The 20,403-nt window shown below is 42.1% G+C and overlaps 2 protein-coding genes across 3 annotated transcripts in view; one reads left to right on the forward strand and one right to left on the reverse strand.

Moving 5' to 3' along the window:
• Positions 1–1,995, reverse strand: part of Ttll6 (tubulin tyrosine ligase like 6) — a 36,640-nt gene extending 34,645 nt beyond the window's left edge. The window contains exon 1 of the mRNA XM_047545613.1: positions 1,933–1,995. The gene's annotated coding sequence lies outside the window, so the exon portion shown is untranslated. The remainder of the gene's footprint in view (positions 1–1,932) is intronic.
• Positions 1,996–11,550: 9,555 nt separating this feature from the next.
• The window catches only part of Calcoco2 (calcium binding and coiled-coil domain 2), a 30,389-nt gene continuing 21,536 nt past the window's right edge, over positions 11,551–20,403 (forward strand). Inside the window, exons 1-2 of one of the 2 annotated variants that reach the window (XM_047545013.1) lie at positions 11,551–11,658; positions 19,630–19,819. In XM_047545013.1, the coding sequence (XP_047400969.1) occupies positions 19,640–19,819 (180 nt within the window). In that variant the 5' untranslated portion in view covers positions 11,551–11,658; positions 19,630–19,639. The other variant, XM_047545014.1, reaches the window with a different exon arrangement.

A 20,403-nucleotide genomic window follows, 5' to 3' on the forward strand; every position in this document is an offset into this window, starting at 1 on the left:
ATTAAAATAAGAATGATAGGAAGCCTGGCAGTGGTACACGCCTGTGATCTCAGAAAGCTAAGGCAGGAGGATCACAAATTCAAGGCCAGGGGCTGGGGAGATAGCTCAGACTGTAGAGTGCTTGCCTTGTAAGCACAAGGCCCTGGGTTCGATCCCCAGCACCCCAAAAAAAAAAAAAAAAATTCAAGGCCAGCCTCAGCACTTAGGGAGACCCTAAGCAACTTAGTAAGACCCTGTCTCAAAATAAAAGTTAAAAAGAGCTGGGGATGTAGCTCAGTGGTAGAGTGCCCCTGAGTCCAATCCCCAGCACTTGGAGAGGAGAAGAAAAGAAAAGAAGAATGATAGGGGAACATGTTTTAAAGGTGAGTCAAATTCTTTCATTCCTTCCCCTTACAGCCTAAACTTTTCTTCCAGTTTGTAGGAATGTATAGTACTGAAGGATTCTCCTCTTTTGTCTGCCCTTGACTTCCTTCTCTTTTCCCAAATAATAGGTTTTCCTTCCCACACCCCTTCTCACGTTTTGGCTCTTGTTTCCATACTAGAAGGATCCATCTGAAGCCTCTAGTGACCAGCTCTTGGAAAATGCTGAATGGAGTGGAGACAAAACAATGCGGAGGAGAGACCTCTGGATCTAGTTTTCAGCTTTGTCTTTCGGACTCAATATGGCATAGGAGCCAAGTTATTATTTCCTCTTTTCATTCCCTATCTTCTTGTGCTTACAGGACCCCCAAGAGGTTAAAAACTTCCCATTCAGGACAGTAGTTTGAGCTTTGATCCAGAGAGGATAAAATAAAATGCTTCTTGTGGCCTCTTTGCTTTTCCTTTTAGTCACCCTTTGAATTTTAGCAAAATATAAACTAACAACAAAGGGATGGGGAGCCCAATTGCTCAAGGGCTTTGCCAATGAGAAATCCTGAGGATGACAGGCCACATTCACTGAGAAAGATAAGAGTCTTGCAAACTCAGATGCCATCTTTTATTCTGCTAGAAATTTAGGAATTCTGCAAGATTGGAAGGTTCAGTTTTCAGGTTAGGCTCATGTCCGGTCATTTTCTCCAAAATATTTAAGGCAATAGTAGCAAAAACAGACAGATTTCCAGAATGATGGCTGTGGGTAATTTACCCTCTTCGTACCTCAGTTTCCTTATAAATAAAATGAGGATAATAAGTCATGTCACGGGATTGTTCTAAAGACTGAGTTAACATTTCTAATGCGCTTAAAGCAGAGCTTGGTTCAAAATGTGCGCCATATCATAAAAATGAGAATACGATGGTAGGATCGGGATAAATATTAAATCATTTTCTGGAGCACATGGCACAGTGCTTAATAAACGTTAACCCCCTTCCCATTTCAACCCCAAATATAATTTATATATATATATATATATATATATATATATATATATATATATATATATTTTTTTTTTTTTTTTTTTTTTTTTTTTTTTTCCCCTCTAGGGCTCAAACCCCAGAGAAGAAGAGTATTCCCTCAGAAGGGGTGAGAAATAACAAATGGAGGTGAAAGAGAGACAGGAAAGGAGGAAGGAGCATCCGCACAGGACTATATATCCCGGACATGAAAAATGCGAAGGCCAACGAAGAAAAGTGATGAAGTGAAGGACCCATGATGGTGAAGAAAGAAGCGAAAGGCTGTTTGAGTCCCAGGGATCGTTGGTATCTAAGGGACAGTTCCCTGGTGCACCGAGTTTAGGAAATCGGGGGAAGCTGGAAGTGAGCGTTAACAGCAGGGACTGAGAAAAGACAGAGCTGCGGAGCTGAGAGGCGGTGAGGGTGAGCGGCTGGTAGAGGGGTAGCCCTGGGGAACTGAGTCTCGGATGGGATAAGGGGTCGTGTCGAGTTAGGTTTTCGGTGTTGGGGAGGCATTAAGAGGCCGTGGTTTGGGGCCAGCACCGGACTTTGGGGCGCTCTTACCCGCGATTCCTTCTACCCGGTCTTGACCGAGCTCTACGGCCCCCGGGAGGAGTAGAGAGACACGCTCCCATTGGCTGCCAGACAACCCCAAATCCAGCCCGCCAGCCTCCTAACTCCCGGTCCGCCCGCCCCTCATATTTACATACAGGACCTCTCAGGCCTTCGATTGGCCCCTGCAGTAGGGGCCACGGCCCCTCCCTCCCGAATCTAATTAACCGTCCCAGAGCTTGGTAGAGAAAGCGCCGAGGTTGTCCCGGGAGACGCTGGGGACGCACCGGCTCCCTACTGCAGCGGGGCGCCACCACCCCTCTTCCTCCGCCGGGCTCCTCCCCTCGCCCTCGCCCCCTCAGCGAGCCGAGTTCCCGCGGAGGTTCGCCCTGGCCGGCGCCTTCCGAGCGCAGTGCACAGGCGCTGTTAGAAAGGCTAGCCCGAGTTCCAGTTGCACCCGCCCCGGGGAGGGAAGGACTTGAACATAAGTCTCCAAAGACGAAACCAGAATCTGAAGAGCACTGGATTGAGACTGAAGTCAGGATCGCAGGCATATTTTGCTATGTAACCGTGGGTAGTCCACATTGCCTCTCTGAGGTTTAGCTTCTTTCACTGTAAAATGGGTATTGCAAATCAGTAATGTACCGCTCAGACTTCCCGAATCATGACATCCAACTGACTAGTCGAAGAGTGCCACCCAGACCGGGGTCCGGGTCTCGACTTCTCCCAACAAACATTTGACTGTTCTCAGTGACTGGATTCAAATAATTGCAGTTTTATCTCCATTCCTCCTATCTCGCCGTATGGCTGCCTGCAAAGGATTAGCAGGCAGAGAAGAACTCTTTCTGCCTGGATTAATTCAGGATTTGGTGAAAGATCAAAGGGTCGACTTTAAATACATGAACTATAGGTTTTTTTAGACAACGATTTCTTGTTGTCAATATCCTTATTTCTTTCTTCAGCCTTGGGAAATGTTCAGGGGTTTGATGCAATGCCACTGAAATGCAGTTACTTTTGTGGGAAAGGGTTAGTTTCATGGATCATCCTCTCTGCTGAAAATAGAGCCTTTGCCGATCTCTTGAGGGGAAACATGAGGAGGAAGAGCGACAGTACCTCCTCAGAAAAACTACATCCAAAGTTCGAAGAGAAGAGGTAGAAGCCACATCTCTTTTGGAGTTAATCCAGGAAACTTCCTGGAGGATCTGAGCGGACTCATTGGGAGCATTGTGCCCATGTGTGTCTGGGACTTCATGCTGTGCTATGATGAAATATGGGGGAAATGGCAGGTGAAGAGACTTCAAAAATCAAAAACAAAAACTTGCCTAGCGTGGTGGTGCGTGCCTGTAATCCCAGGTACTGGCAAGGTTGAGGCAGGAGAATCATACTTTTTAACCACCTGGGAAACTCAAAACGGGAGGGGAAAAAAAAAAAAAAAAAAAAAAAGGACTGGGGTATAGCGGTGTAGCTCCAGGGTTAGAGCACCCATAGGTTCAATCCCCAGTACTGCAAAATTAAACTAATAAATTAAAGGTTGTATAAATATTACTTGAAAGTGAAAACATCGATCTACTGCAGATACAGAAAGAAATCCTATGTTAATTTCCCCTGTCTAAATAAAGCACCTGTCACAACCCTCCATGAGGGGAGGTTCTCTCTCAGGAAGACTTTCTCCTTGGACACTCTTAAAAAATCCTGTCGACATCATCATCAGAACATTCCATCCTCTGAAGCCCTAAAACACCCGCCCCCCAATAAACCTGGTATATAAGACTTTATTCCATTTGTTTGGAGAGTTATATACTACTGAGTGCCCTATATGCATATGAATGTTGTCAGCATATGAACCTAAATTGGTAACATAAATTCCTCCCAGCACAGGAAACTGTCCCTTGATCTGCTAATCTGCAGGAGCTGGAGGCTAGAGGCAAAGGTGTAGCTTAGCCCCATGGATACTGGAAGCCTTTGACATGAAGCTTACATTCACCCTGGAATGAATAGAGAAGCCCAAGGTGGAATCAGCAACCCATCTACTGCTCCCAGAAACCTCTCTGCCATATATTCCTCTTCCCTCTATCCTGCAGGTGGCCCAGGCTGTACTGCCCCTCCCCCTCTCCAGGGCCCTAAGGGCCCAGGTGACCACATCAACTGGTCCCCAGCAGATGCTTCCCTAAGACAAACCGTCCTAACTCTGTTCCCCTCCCCCACCCCACCTTTTCCTCTCCCCAGTGTCCTACCAATCTGCTCCACCAGACTTCGGTTTCTCCTCCCTCAGGAGTAATATTGTGATGGAAATGAGGGAGAGGATGCATAAGGGAGCAGCAAAGATTTACAGCTTCCAGAGGGTTTCCATTAAAACCCCTGACAACTGGTTATTTATGAGAGCTGGCTGCAACGGGAGCTAATAGGCCAGATCCTGGCACTGCTGTCCTTTCAGGGGTGATGACAGGAGCCAACAGTCCTATCAAAGCAAAGTCTAGGTATATGTGCCAGGGATGGGTTAAAGAAAGGGAGTGGGAATGAGGTAAGGATAGTAAAGAGAACTTTTGCATGCAACAGATTTTTTTCCCTTCAAGTCTGCAATGCATGAGGGAATGTGGCAGAAATATGTACAGAATACTTACAGACGCCTACCTCAACTCCGGCATTCCTCTTGCTTTCAGAGGAGGAAACCAAGGCCTAGAGAAGTAAGTTGACCTGTCCACGATCTTATAGTAGGTTCACAGAGTCCACTATTCCTTTCTCTACAGTCTTACTAGTGATATTAGTGAAATAGAAGTAGAAATTGCTAGCCAGTTGCAGTATGGCATATCTGTAATCCCAGCTACTCCAAAGGCTAAAGGCAGGGAGGTTGCAAGTTCAGGGTCAACTTGGGCAACTTAGTGAGAGCCTGTTTTAGAAGAAAAAGTAAAAAGGGGACTAGGGGTCAAGGCCTGCTGGCAGACAAACAGACGCTGGCATTCTTCCCCTGCCTGGGAACAGGTCTGCATGGCTGGCTGTTAAACACAGAGGCCCCTTTGAACTCAAGACGCCTGTCAGGTAGAGAAGCTTGGCATTTCCGGGATTGACTAAAAAACTGCTTCACTTTGGACCAACTATACAACTCTTACTCCACAGTAACTGGAGGGCAGGGCAGACATCCAGTGCAAATGCCTTCTGCCAGAGCAGCAGGACTAAGAAAAATGAGATTCTAGTCACCTCTGAGGGCAGTATCTGAGGCTGACCGGAAGCCTGGGCAACCCACCATCCCAATACATGGGGTTTCCTCTGCCTGCGACAGACCTGTTCTGATCACTAGGGGCCTGCCAACCCAAGCTTCTCCAGCTCCCAATAGCCACCCACATTACCTTCAAGTTCTGTTGCCAGACTAGCTTTGAATTTGTGATCTTCCTGCCTCAGCCTCCCACGTAGCTGGTATTACAGGCATGTTTCACTGCACGTGTCTATGTCTGAGTTTTCACCAGTGAGTTAGCCCCTCTTGCCTGAAGCATCATGCATGCAACAATGTTCTCTAGAAGTTTGTAAGAAAGATTCTCAGCCTTTCCCTAGACCTGTTAAATCAAAATCTGCATCTTAACAAGATTCCTAGACTCCCACAAGATTCACATATGCATTACCCTCTGAGAAGCACTGTTTCCCCACGGGTAGAGGACAGTAGTTCCTGAACCCTAGCAAGCATTAGAATTTCCTAGAGATTGGTTGGTCCCCTCCTTTGCCCCAGGTCTGACTCAGTGGGTATAGGATATATTCCATGCATTTGCATATTTAAAAGCTCCCATGGTGATCTGACCACCTGGTCTGTGGACTGCATTTCTGATCAGGGGAACTAGTGAAATATGCAGATGAGTCTTGCATTTAGACCAATCATTAGTCCTCAAAGCTGGCCACAAATTGAAATTACTGGAGGAGTTAGAAAAGAATGCCCATGCCTGCTTTAAATATCTGGCTGTGGCCTGGATTTAGAAATTTATACAATTTCACCAAGGATTTGAGATGTGCTGCTAAGAATGAAAAACACTGATTTAGGGTGAACTCATTAAGAACCTGGTTTTGCATATCAGAGAAAACATTCAGTCTTTGGTTTTTGGGGTTTGGTTTATTTCACTTAGCATGACATTCTCTAACTTCATTTGTTTACCAGCAAATGCTAGAATTTCATTCTTCTTTAAAGCTGAGTAATATTCCCCTCGTATTACAACTAATTACAACAAATAAAATTTTAAAAATTAAAAAATAAATTAAAAAAATATTTTTAAAAAATGGGGGGGACTAGGGGTAGGTCAGTAGTACAGTGCCACTGGGTTCAATCCCCAGTACTTATATATATAATATATGTGTGTGTGTGGGTGTGTGTGTGTGTGTATACACATATACACACTATATATGCTGGGCACAGTGGTGCAGGTCTGTAATCCCAGCAATTTGGGAGACAGAGGCGTGAGGATCACCAGTTTGAGACCAGCCATGACCATTTAGCAAGACCCTGTCTCAAAATAAAAGACAAAAAGGACTGAGATGTAGCTCAGTGGTAGAGCAACCCTGGGGTCAATCCCCAGTACCAAAAGAAGAAAAAGAAGAGAAATAGAAATTGCTGCCCAACACCTCTTTTGAGCTCTCCACCCTTTGACGTTCAGCTATATCTAATGGGACTGAAAAAAAGAATCTCTAGAAATGGGGCTGTTCAGCCATGAGCATTTCAGGTTTCTGTCTTTCTCTTGCCTGTCTTCATCCTTCCTCACCTTCTAGGGAAACAGCTTTTCCAAAAAGTAACTGTTCATCTGGTTTTTTGCTTTTTAATATTTTTTAGTTGTAGATGGACACATATCTTTATTTATTTTTATATGGTGCTGAGGATGGAACCCAGTGCCTCACACATTCAAGGCAAGTGCTCTACCACTGAGCTACATCCCCAGTCCTTCATGGATGCTTTACTGCATCCTTTTCTTAGTATGGGTGGCACCTATAAACAAGTCCCATAGAAAGTGCCTCCACCACAAGTGAAATAACAGGCATATTCCTTGAGCCCATCCTATGTGCCACAGGAGACATACAAACTCAGCACTAATACACTACATGGAAGAAAAGGAGGTAGGTGCAGTGGCACATACCTGTAATCCCTGTGACTCAGGAGGCTGAGGCAGGAGGATCAAAAGTTCAAGGCCAATGAAGGAACTTTGGATTGTACAGAGGGAGTGAAGGGAGGGGTGGGGTAGGTGGGGATGGGAAGAACGGTAGATTCAGATAGACATTATTACCCTATATACATGTGTGAAAATAATTTTTTTTTTTACTATTTATCACTGTAAAAAAAAAAAAGATAATGAAAAAAAAAGTTAAAAAAAAAAAGTTCAAGGCCAGCCTTGGCAAATTAGTGAGACCTAGTCTCAAAATAAAAAATAAAATAAAATAAAAAGAACTGGGGATGTAGCTCAGTGGTAGAGTGCTCCTGGGTTCAATTTCCAGTATCACAAAATTAATAAATAGATAATTTTTAAAAATAAACAAAAGGTCCCTCCACAAAACTGCCCTTTAATTTTTCTTCAAACTGCTTCAGACATCCATTTCCCACTAACACTTTATTTTTGGTGGCCACACTGTACATGCATGTCATGGGTATGTAATATGTAGTATGAAGTCTTCTTATTTATACATTGATATCATTTCATCTGATAATACTAGTAATATGTAGTCAAGTCCAGACTTACAAAGCGGTTAAATACCTTCAGAATCTTTGCATTTTAATGATCCTGGGTTCAATCACCAGCTCTCCACCAAAAAAAAAAAAAAAAAAAAAAAAAAAAAAGATTTTGTTGTTTAATGAACAACAACTTAATGATTAGAGGATAGGGAAGTAAATCATGGTAGAGTCATAACAAAATAGAAACCAGTAAATATGAGGTTTTATAGCAATATGAAAAAGTTTTTCACTTAATAGTGTGAAAAAAGTTTTGTAAAGGTTAAAATTATGTCAAACATATTTACATGCAAATAAAAAATATTAGAAGAAATGCTAAGAGAATTTTCCAAAAGGGGTAGTGGGGAGAAGGGGGGAGGGGAGAGAGAGAGAAAGAGAGAGAGAGTCACAATGCTCTCATAAAGATTTTTTAAAATGAATGTGTATTAAGATTTTATTTGATTCATTCAAATAAGGGAAAAATTCAGATAGTCAGATGGTTCAAAAAGAAGTCAAGAAGCACAAAATTTGAGAAAAAGAATATTGAAAGGAATTGCAAATAGAGGCAAAACTGTTTTCCCCAGAAGGGAGAGAGGACAACTAAGTTTCTATCAGACCAGACAGAATTTGCTTCTCTATTAATTACCTACAATTTACAGAGTTATAAAATAACTCCCATAGTATCAACTGGAATCAGCTAATTCAAGGAAAGTTGTCCTATAGACAAATTTTCTCTACAAAGGACTTGAAAATATTGGTGGAGTTTTCTTGTATCAGTTTATTATTTGGTATAATTTTTGAAAAAACAAAACTGCCAAATTTTTAAAAGGACTTTTGAAAAGTGCCTTTATATGTTAGCACTCTTGGGTGGGAACTATAGCTAAGTGATAGAGCACTTGTCTAGCATGTGCAAGGCCTCTACCACCACAAAAAGGGGGGAAAAAGTCAGTAAATATTAGCAATTTCTAAAACATTTAATAGGTGATTTGGTTTGCCCACACATTTTAGAAACAGGGTAAATGTGAGGTTCACCTGACCCCCTGTTTTCTCCTGTATACCTGGCCTGCAAATATGTAAAATTCCAGTCACATCTCAGTCTAATTAGTAGTTTCCTTCTTCCCATTGATACTCAGTTCTCTTCTTTCTCAAAGTTAAACATTGAAACAATCTGCACTTTGGAAGGACTAGGAGGTTACAGAGATGACAAGTTTCAGGGAGGAAATCCCTCTCACCTCTTTTTCCATGGAGTTGAAAGTCCAAAAGCCAGTGTTATTGTCCCTAGACAGAGTTAGGCAGGGCTCATGCTGCAAGAAGTTGCACCTTGGGTACCTTTTTTCCCCTCAGGCTTGCCTACTTCTCCTCCTCCTTCCCAGAATCCATGCCTGTGTTACCAGATACTCTAGATCTGCACTAGGAGGACACTTGTCCACAGCCATTTCAATTTAAGTTATATGAAAATTCAGTTCCTCAGTCTCACTAGCCACATTTCAAATACTCAATAGCCATATATGGTTAGTGGCTACTGGATCAGGAGGTGCAGATATCAAACACTACCACCATTGTAGAGAATTCTCCCAGGTAGCACTGCTGTGCATAATGGCTCATTCCCTCTAGCTTGAATTTTTCTCCCATCCCTTTTTCTGATTGCCAAGCTTCTTATTCAAGTAAATCCATTATCAAATCTTTTAATAAAGATTCTCTTTGATCAAGCTTTAGTTAGGTTCCTCTAAAGACCCTCTTCAAAGTTGGCCTTGACTTTGGGTTTCCATGTCTGTTCTTAGGAGTACAGTTTTAGTAGGAATCCTAAGGTAGTGTAGAGAGAACGCCTTACCCTTTTTTAAAATTGTTTGTATTAAATTTTATTTGTTCTAATTAGTTATACACGACAGTAGAATACATTTGTTTTGATAAATCATACATAAATGGAATATAATTTCTCATTTTTCTGATTGTACATGTTGTAGGATCACATTGGAAATGCAGTCATATATGTACATGAGGTAATAATGTCTATTTCACTCTACTATCCTTCCTACCCCCATACCCCTTCCCCTCTCTTCACTCCCCTCTACCTAAAGTAACTCTTTCCCCTCCCTTCATTGTGAATTTGCATCCGCATATCAGAGAAAATATCTGGCCTTTGGTTTTTTGGGTTTTGCTTATTTCACTTAGCATGATATTCTTCAACTCCATCCATTTACTAGCAAATGCCATAATTTCATTCTTCTTTAAAGCTGAGTAATATTCAGCTTCTTTAAATCTGAGTGTATATATAAGTGTATATATATATATATATATATATATATATATATATATATATATATAACACATTTTCTTTATCCATCTGTTGAACATCATCTGTTGAAGGGCACCTAGGTTGGTTCCATAGTTTAGCTATTGTCAGTTGAGCTGCTATAAACATTGATGTGGTTGCATCACTGTAGTATGCTGATTTTAAGCCCTTTGGGTATAAACCAAGGAGTGGGATAGCTGGGTCATATGGTGGGAGAACCCCTTACCCTTGATATCTGATTACCCTCAACATCTGATCAAATTCCTCCTCTTCTACTCCTGAGATATCATTCCCTGGCCTGGTGTCCCTTCATCAAGAATCCTGTATTAGTTTAGCAAGAATTCCCATACTCTGTTTGTTTGCTTTTTGATACTGGAGATTGAACCCAGGGGTGCCTTACCACTGAGCTACATCTCTAGTCCTTTTCATTTTTTATTTTGAGACAGGGTCTGGCTAAATTGCTGAGGCTGGACTTGAACTTGCAATCCTCTTGCCTCAGCCTCTCAAATTGCACCACAACTTCCCTACTCTTGGTATCTCCTCTTGGTAATTTTGTGAGTGTGTGTGTGCTGGGACGGAACTCAGGGCTTCACATATTCTAGGCAAGTATTCTGGCACATATCTATACTCCCAGCCTCTCTTAGTACTTTTCTGTCCACAGACCCTCACCACCATTTTGTCCCTATTGCAACACTCCAAAATAAAGTCTTTCTTACTTTTTTTTTTTAAACTAGGGATTGAATACAATAAGGATAAGTGGGAATTCATAGTCAACAAGCAGAGTGAGGGGTCAATGGGTGGAATTTCTAAGAGGAGACATTGTGGTATCGTGGTGAGATTTTTTTTTTTTTTTTTTTTTTTTGGTATCAGGGATTGAATCCATGGGCACTTAACCCCTGAGCCACATCCCAGCCCTTTTAAATATTTTATTAGAGACAGAGTCTTTCTGAGTTGCTTAGGGCTTCGCTACATTGCTGAGACTGGGTTTAAACTCGCCATCCTCTGGCCTCAGCCTCTGTAATTGCTGGGATTACAGGCTTGCTCCACCAGGTCTGCAGGGAGACTCTTGCTAAACCCAAGTTAACAGGATTCCTGTTGAAGGAAGGCCAGGGAGACCAAATGTCAAGGCTGATACGCATGCTCACATAAGGAGTTTATTGCTGAGTTTATTTATTATGGTACTGGGGAACTGAACACAACGCGTTATGCATACTAAACAAGGTGCTACCACTAAGCTACATCCCCAGCCCTGCTAAGTTTGTTCTTAATTAAAGAAAGAGCACTACCTTAGAGAATAATTTGTTCATAGAGAGGGAATGATAAAATACAGAAATTAGGAGACTCAGGAATTTTGCATGATTAAATGCCAGTCTCATCTGCAGGACTCTTGGTAAAGTATTACGCGGCAGGAGGAAAAATGAAAATGAAAATGACCTCTCAATGACCCTTCAAAGGTATGAAGCTTTCTCAGTCAAGACTGAAAGAACTAAAGTTAAAAAAAAATAAAAATAAAAATAAAGTAAGTAAAACAGTTCGTTCTAGGGCATGAAGTAGGACCCTTGGGGGTAGACAATACTGCAGCTACTCGGGAAAGTCCGAGGGGCAACAACTACAAGTCCCAGCCAGCCCTGCGGCGGGGCGGGGCGGGGCTTGCTGACCGTTATGACGCCGCGGGCGGGGCCGGGCTGAAGCCGCGATCCCTCGGGCTTTTAGTCCCGCCCCTGCCCCTTTCCCTGCCCTGTTGCTGTTGCGCCGCTGCCGGCTGCTGCCCCTGGTGAGTCCCTGAAGTGAAAGGGGGCAGTTGGGCCCTCGGGTTCCCCAAATTCAGACTTCCAGCCCCGAGAAAGGACACGGACGGGTAGAGGTGCGGCCAGTTTCAGATTTCACCTCACGCCACTTCCTAAGGTGATCAGCCGTGGGAGTTAGACCCCGGAGGCCTTGGCGCTCCTTCCGCGGCCTTGGAGGGTGAAGGGGCAGTTTTCTCCTGAGGAGGGCCGGGCGGCCTGTTTGTGGTCGCTGACAGGAGCGAGGGTCGTGACGCGGCGGCCGCCCTCGGTGTCCTGGCGTCATGCCTCCTCCCAGCGCCTCCTGCGGGTTCGTAATCCTCCGCCTCGCTTCGACGTCGCGCGGACGGCTGTCGGGCGCAGGCGGGGCCCCACCGCGTCACCCCGGACAAGTTACTTTTCCTTAGGCCTCAGTTTCCCCCTCTACGAATAGGTTGCATACCTGACCCCCCGGCTCGCATTTTATTCGAGGCAGCCGAGAAGAAAAAGGAGGTGTGGTGCCACCGACGTCACCGCTGCTCTTCCGTTGCCCCTCCCCATCGCCATTAGCCCGAATTAGTGTGGGGACTAATGTTCCCACTCCCGTATGATTTCAGCCCCACCCGGACTTGTTAACTTGTTTCTGTTAGCTTTTTCCTATCGCTTGGATTCTTTGCTACAGATGCGGGCCAACAAGTGGCCATGGGTGGAGCTGAATAGAATAATATGGAAGATACAACTCATCTCTTAGGGGTTGCCCAAACTATATGAAACAATGGACGTGATGCGGTAGATCTTTGTCACTTACAGAGAACACATGATTTAGTAGTAGCCGGATGGATCAGTTTCCCAGATAATTTCAGGGGACTTTGAAACTCTACCCTTTGGCAGACTTGACAGTTGTAAAGTGGAAAGAACCTTTAAAAGGGTTGGTCAGTAATCCTGAGTTAATTGGAACTAACAAGTTGTACTCTTCAAATCACATTGTACATCTGGGCTCTTTGAAAAATGTGGTGGCACTTGCTGACATAGTGTTATGCTCCCTGTTTTCTTAGATCAAAGTTAAAATGAACTTTCACTTCCTTTTTCTTTCACTTAGGGTCATCATTCTAGCCGTAAACTTCCTTAGACATTTTCTAGCATGATCCCTGCATTTTACTGATAAGGAAACAGAAGCCTAAAAGTAGGTAGTGTGACCTGGCCAAGATCTCAGCCTAGTTATTGGTAGGACAAAGACAGGAACCCAGGTCCCTTGGCTGGTGGCCTAGTCCCCTTTCCACTACTCTTCAAACATTGTATCTGCCCATATCACTATTGACATGACAGAGCAGAGTTATTCATTTCAAGAAAAAAGTGGGCAAACTAAGATTTTCACAGATTTTTTCTGATTGCCTGCATCCCAGAACTATTTTTCTATGCTTTCCCTAGTACTGCTGGCACTATGGTTGATATGGTATGTGGAATAAGGGCTTGCTTAGAATAAGCTGAACTGCCAATTCATACAGTTGTCAATGAGTAGTCTTAAAGGCCTTTGAGGGCTGGGGATATAGCTCACTTGGTAGAGTGCTGGCCTCACAAGCACAAGGCCCTGGATTCAATCCCCAGCACCACCAAAAGAAAAAGAAAGAAAGAAAGGGCCTTTGGGTTCTAAGGCACTTTTAAAACATTTTAGGTAAGGAACTAAAATGAACTTGGGAAATTTGAACTAGAGCAAGTGGCTCAGTAATCTGAACCACAGCGATTTCTGGTTTTGCTTTTCCTACCTATCTCAGGGCCACATACTACCAGTGTTCACTGAGGTTAGTTATATGTATGTATCTACCATGTCAGGGAGAAATGGGATTCAAATCGGTTCATTCATTTTGCTAATTGCTATTAGCTCTAGAAAGTAAGCATAAGGATGAAGGAATTAGATTAAATGTAGATTTGACTTTTATAAATCTTTATTTTTACTGTTCCCAAATGAAGAATAGATTTGCATGTGTTGGCTATAGAAGTGTTTGATTTCCTTTTGTGAGCTAATCCAGAGAAGCTACCTATGTAGCTATATTTCTCTTGACACATGCCCCCCACTGGGATAAAAGAATAATATAAATGTTGGGCTGGGCAACATGGTGCACACCTGTAATCCCAGCAACTCAGGAGGCTGAGGTAGGAGGATGGTAAGTCTGAAGCTACCATTGGCAATCAAGTGAGACCCTATCTCAAAAAATATAGAGGGCTGGGATAAAGCTTAGCGGTAAAGTGCCCCTGGGTTCAATCTCAGTACCACAAAAAAAAGGGGGGAGGTGTTGGGCATTTAAAATTATTTTTCTGCTAAAAAGCATATCAATGTAGTTTGCAGATTCACTCAGAAAGAGCAGAAGTAGAACTATTGTTGCCTTGCTTCAGGATAAAAGGATCTATACCCTCATGGAACAGTCCTGGGAGTAGTATATTAGGCTTAAAAAGCTCATTAGATGAAAATATGTCATGTTTTCTTAGGAGTCAGTTCAGGGGACTTGCTTTAAAATACATTCCTATTATTGCCAGCTCCCCTGAGGACCCTAATCCTTTTGGAAACCAAATTGGAGGGGGGTGGGGAAAGGAAAGCCAAGTAAAGTGCCTCTGATAGTTTGTAGCATCTCTGTATTATTGTCTCATGCTTGATGTTTTTGTTTTTAAAAATGATTATTCGTTTTTCCTGGTCACTTCTTCTGTGACCAATCTAATTTGGAAGTAGGGGTAAGGAATTGGGTAGAATACCATTACACATTTCTAGGGGACCTAATGCATCCTACTGCTTTTTCATGACTCAGTAGCTGTCAGGGCTTCTAAATTTAACTTTTGCTCTTCTTATATTTCTTCTCCTTTGCCTCTATTAATTATCGCCAGAATTAGAAGTGGATGGTAGAAAGGTTCTACAGTGAGAAGAATGATTAATGGAGGGGAAGTTGATGTGTAAATCATTCCAATTTTCCTTCTATATCCTTCCTTCAGTGCCCCCTCCATAAACACTCATCTCTAAACTACTTTGTCAGAAAGGTCATTTCCCAAGCAGTTGTTGGAGCCCATTAGTCCAGGGAATTTTGTCACCGGGAGAAAGGAAGGGTTTTAGGAATCACTGATTTTAAGAATCGGCAGGAAAAAAAAAAAAAAAAAAAAAAAGAATCGGCAGATACCTTCCTTCCAGGAAAAGTTGCAGTCCTTCCTCCCGGACCCAGTTCAGATTGGTATAGTTATGTTTGAGGTTTGCTAAGTGCTGTCCTAAACTTTGGTAAAGGAGAGAAGGGAAGCCAGTCTTGGCCAAGGAGAATTTCAAGATTGGTTGAAATCTAAACTGGGTACAGTGGCATGTTCCTAAAATCCCAGCTAATGGGGAGGTGGGGACATTACAAGTCAAGGCCAACCTGAGCAACTTAGCAAGACCTTGTCTTGAAACAAAAATTTAAAAAGTTAGGGGACTGGGGTTGTAGCTCATGGTAGAGCGCTTGCCTGACATGTGTGAGGCCCTGGGTTCGATACTCAGCACTGCATATAAATAAACAAAATTAAAAAGATCCATTGAAACTAAAAAAAAAAAAGTTAAAAAAAAAATAAATAAAAAGTTAAAAGAATGACTGAGTTCTGAATATCCTGAGTCCTGCTGGGAATACAATGAGATCTCTCAAATGGAAAACTTCTTGAAGTCTCTTACATTTTTGATAAGCACAGGACCAAAGCTATTGGTTTTTCCAGACAGACTGATTGTTTTAAAATGAATGAAAGGCGGTGCACTCAAGCCTCAAAACATGAGCTCTGTAATGTTATTTTATGTCTTAATACATGTATGCATGCCCTGTCCTTTCTTCAGAGTTCTGCTCATGAGCTACTCTTCCCCCCCCCCCCCCAGGGCCTGGGGATTGAACCCAAAGCTTTTAACCACTGAGCCACATCCCCAGCCCTTTTTATTTTGAGATAGGATCTTGGTAAATTGCTTAAGGCCTCCCTAAATTACTGAGGCTTACTTTGAACTTTTGATCCTCCTGTCTCAGCCTCCTGAGCCATTGGGATTATAGGGATGCACCACCACACCTGGCTCATGAGTTACTTTGGTGATTTTTCTGGTAAGTAAAGAGAGGCTGTAACAAGTCACCCTACCCATGGCTGGTCTTACCTTTTAGAGTAGCATCTATTTGTATAACAGCTTGCTGAAATTTGAGTGTGTGGAAGATGGGTAATGGAGTGTAAACTGGATGGATTCTTAAAGAAATCATATTGGTGCCTTTTGTTTTTTGGCACCATGCCACTTGAACCAGCCATGCCAGCTGAACCAGCCACACAGAGTTGACATTGCACACAGATATTTATCAGATCCTCACCCTATTTTAGACAGGAGAAAACTAAACTAAGAAACATCAACTTCCTCAAGTGTATTCAACAAATTAAGAGTAGGGCTTTAAAAAAAACCCTCAGCCCCATCACTTCTATTATTATTACTATTATTAATTACTTATTCTCTTTTTTGCAGTGCTAGGGATGGAACCCAGGACCTTGCAAATTGTAGGCAAGTGCTTTCTACCCAGAGCTACATTTCCAACCTACCCTTACCATTATTTACTTGCAAAGTTCCTTCTCTTTTTACTGTTTGATATGCATATCAATATGCATATCTTGTTCATTCATTTGTTCAACAAATACCTAATGATTACTTTGCATTAGGCATTGTGTTATATACACAGTTATGATAGTGTCCTAAGGAAAAGAACTAGATATGAGGTACTTAAGTTAATTGAGGGGCAGGCCTTGGAAGTCACTCTTACCGGAGTGTTCTTCATGATCCACAGGCAAAGGACAAATTAAGTCATTTTATATGCTCAGATAAATTGGTGCTTCAGCTTAGGACAGAGGGAAGGAAATTTGCTGACCTCAGAGTGACTGGAGACTCTTAGGGAGAAAGAGTCTGTAAGCTGATAAACCTCCTTGCCCATCTTCCCATACCATCCAAGAGAAACCCTCATCACACAGACAACAGCTTATTATAGGGGAAATAAGAGACCAGAATGGGATCCCACCCCCTCCACTTTGAAAATATGTTCTGAGGTTTGAGGTTGAGGATGTGCTAGACTGTGTCAAAAACCAGAAAGCCAGTGATTTCTCAGTTCTTTAGCTTAATCTCAAGAATAGTTCAGTGCCCCAAAGTCCCTTTGTCTTCTCTGTGGAAAAAACACAGACTTCTGGGAAGTTGGAGGAAGAGGCCTGGTTGCATGTATTTCAGAGTAAAACCAGGAAATAGGTAGGGTGGGCAGAGTTGGAAGAGTAATAATGGTTTTTTTGTTTTTGTTTTTGTGGTACTGGGGATGGAACTCAGAGCCTTGTGCATGCTAGGCAAGCACTCTACCACTGAGCTGTGTCCCTAGCCCTAGTGGTTTGTTTTTTAGTTATTGTACTTATTTTAATTGTGTGCATGCCTGTATGTGTATATTATCTTCCAACATGTTCCAACAGCTGCGCTTATAAGGTATCATTTAGTATTTGCATATGAACAGCTGCAATATTTTTTCCATTTCCTAGTAAAACCATAGGTTGAGAATCAGACTCATTCATGTTTGACTGACAGAAGCATTTAGAAGACAGTACATGTGACTTGTTTGAGCACCAGGAAGCTTGAGGTGTCAACAATTCAGGCACTGGTTTCTTTTATGTAGTGTTTTTATCTCCAAAATTTTCCTATCCTTGATCATATTTTATCTGTATACTGTGATCTAAAAAGGTGAAATATGGGTTACCTCCATTTTATAGAAAGGGATCCAAAGTCCCTTGCTTCTTCCAAACCTGGACTACATTTTGCTGCTTCTTTACTGTTACAAAGATTTCTTTGCTATTTCCTTTTCTTGGAATGCCCCCTTCATGATATAACCACTTGTCAAAATCCAAATCTTCCTTGAGGGCTTATGTAAGATTTTCATTACTTCCTGAAACTTTTCTTTGTTTTCATAAGGAGTTGCATCCCTTCTTTTGAACAATAGCATTTTGCACTTCTTTTTAATTCATTTGGCAGTTAACTTATATACTCATTTAGCCTCTATATGGGATTGGGACCCTTTTGAGGGCAAGGTTGATGCCAGGAAAAAATTAAAATCCCTCCACAATCATAGTAATAATCATCAGCATCTGTTAAACCCTTTCTTTGTGCAGACTCTCTGTTAAATTCTTTATTCTATCAGTCAGCATGAGTCTACCTTGAAGTGTCTTGCTCAGTGACAGGCACTGATTTAAGGGCTGGACACTTTTTATTATTTCACTTAAACCTCACAAAACAATAAAATTTGGGGTAAATGTTGTTATAGGTCTCCTTTTACAGATGAGGAAATAGTCACAGAGCCTAACTGATTAAGTAAATTGCCCGAATGTTATCCCTTAACAAGGAGCAGAAAGTGTAATTTGAATATTACCATTCTGACTTCAGAACCCATGTTTGCTACTGCTGCATGTCACATAATCTCTTATTTCTGTCTTTGTTCTGATCCCATCCTCAGCCTAGCCTAGTCTCTTGTGTGTGTGTGATACTGGGAATTGAATTCAGGAGCGTTATATAACTGAGCTACAGCCCCAGTTCTTTTTTTTATTTTGGGACAAGGTCTCACAAAGTTGCCCAGTCTGACCTCAAACTTGTGATCCTCCTGCCTCAACCTTCTAAAACATACAGTGTCTTTTATATGGAAGGATCTGATAATTATAAATGGAATTGAATGAAGAAACTGAAATCTAGAGAGATTGACTTTAGGAAAGTCATAGGGCTTGATGGGATGAAAAATCTAAAATCTAGGTCTTACAAGTTCCTTAGACTGTTTTCTCAGGTTGCCTTGTTTATTTAAGGGAAATAAAAGCAGCAGGGTCCAGGTGCAGTGGCCCACGCCTGTAATCCCAGCAGCTCTAGAGGCTGGGGCAAGATGATCATGAGTTCAAAGCCAGTCTCAGCAACAGCAAAGCACTAAGCAACTCAGTGAGACCCTGTCTCTAATAAAATACAAAATAGGGCTAGGGATGTGGCTTAGTGGTTGAGTGCCCCTGAGTTCAATCCCTGATACAAACAAACAAACAAATAAACAGGGTACCAGTGGCACAACCCTGTAGTCCCAGTGACTCAGAAAGCTGAAGCAGGAGAATCGCAAATTCTAAGCCAGCCTCAGTAATTTAGTGAAGCCCTAAGCAACTTAGGGAAACTCTCAGAATAAAATATAAAAAGGGATAGAGATGTGGCTCAGTGGTAGAGCACCCGAGTTCAATCTCCAGTCCCCCCACCACCACCAAAAAAAAAAAAAAAAAAAAAAAAAAGAGGAAGAGGAGAAAGGGAAACAACTACCAACATCTAACTACCTGTAAGCAACAAGGGTACACCTATAATCTCAGTGACTTAGAAGGCTGAGTGAGACAAGAGGATTCCATGTTCGAGGCCAGCCTCAGCAATTTAGTCCTAAGCAACTTTATGAGACTCTTTCTCAAAATACAAAAAAACTTAAAAGGGGCTAGAGATATAGCTCAGTGGTAAAATGTCCCTGGAAACCCACTACCCACAAAAAAAGGGTATGTGAGGGCTAGGGATGGTCACGTACACCTGTAATCTCAGCTACTTGGGAAGCTTAGGCAGGAGGTTCAGAAGTTGAAGTCCATTCTGGGCAAGACGCTGTCTCAAAAAAATATAAAGGGCTAGGGGTGTAGGTCAGTTGTAAAGTGCCCCCGGGATCTATCCCCAACATCAAAAAAAATTTTTTAAAGTGTATGGTGATGCCTGTGGTGAAGAGGTCAAAAATATATTCTCTGAAAATTCTTAAAGAATGGGTAGTTATGGATGAGAAATGGCACGAAGTGAAACAGAAAGTAAATTGTGTGATTTCAATACTTGTCAAGAATTTCGCTTTTCCTGATAGCCTTGAACAGAATGTTCTTGGGTGAGAGCCCAGAAATCTCTGGCATTTCAGAAATCCTTTCTGAGCCTTACTCTATTCCATATCTCATTACAGGACCCCCACCATGGAAAAAACAATAGAAGATCCCCCTACATCAGCTGTCTTGCTCGATCGTTGTCATTTCTCTCAGGTCATCTTTAATAGTGTGGAGAAGTTCTATGTCCCTGGAGGGGACATCACATGCTATTACACCTTCACCCAGCATTTCATCCCCCGTCGAAAGGACTGGATTGGTATCTTTAGAGTAAGTGTTTAATTACTACCAAGTAATTGGGAACTAGAGGTGAATCTTCTGTTACCTGAGGATGTGACTCACTATATGTATTATAAGTACTTTGTATATCATGTCTGGCTAATTTTAAAATCCTAAATTAAGTTCCCTAGTATTTCCCTATCACACTTCAATGTGTGCTGTGGAACTCAAAATTTTAATTACAAATTAAAATAACATGGGAGCTGGGCATAGTGGTGTACACCTGTAATCCCAGCAACTCAGGAGCCTGAGGCAGGAGGATTGCAAGTTCAAGACCATCCTCAGCAACTTAGTGAGGCCCTAAGCCACTTCATGAGACCTTGTCTTAAATTAAAAAATAAAAAGGACTGGGGTGTGACTCGGTGGTTAAGTGCCCCTGTGTTCAATCTCTAGTACTAAAAAAAATAAAAATAACATGGGAAACCCTACAATCCTCAAGCTTTATTATACTTTCAAAGACCAAATATAAATGCTTTTTTAATGATCCCATTTTGAAATATTCATATATGATTTGTTTGATATGGGTGACCCCCTTATATAATTTTTGTGACTTTATTACTTTACCCATGCCTTAT

Source organism: Sciurus carolinensis, chromosome 3 (genome assembly GCF_902686445.1).
Source record: "Sciurus carolinensis chromosome 3, mSciCar1.2, whole genome shotgun sequence".
Classification (NCBI taxonomy): domain Eukaryota; kingdom Metazoa; phylum Chordata; class Mammalia; order Rodentia; family Sciuridae; genus Sciurus; species Sciurus carolinensis.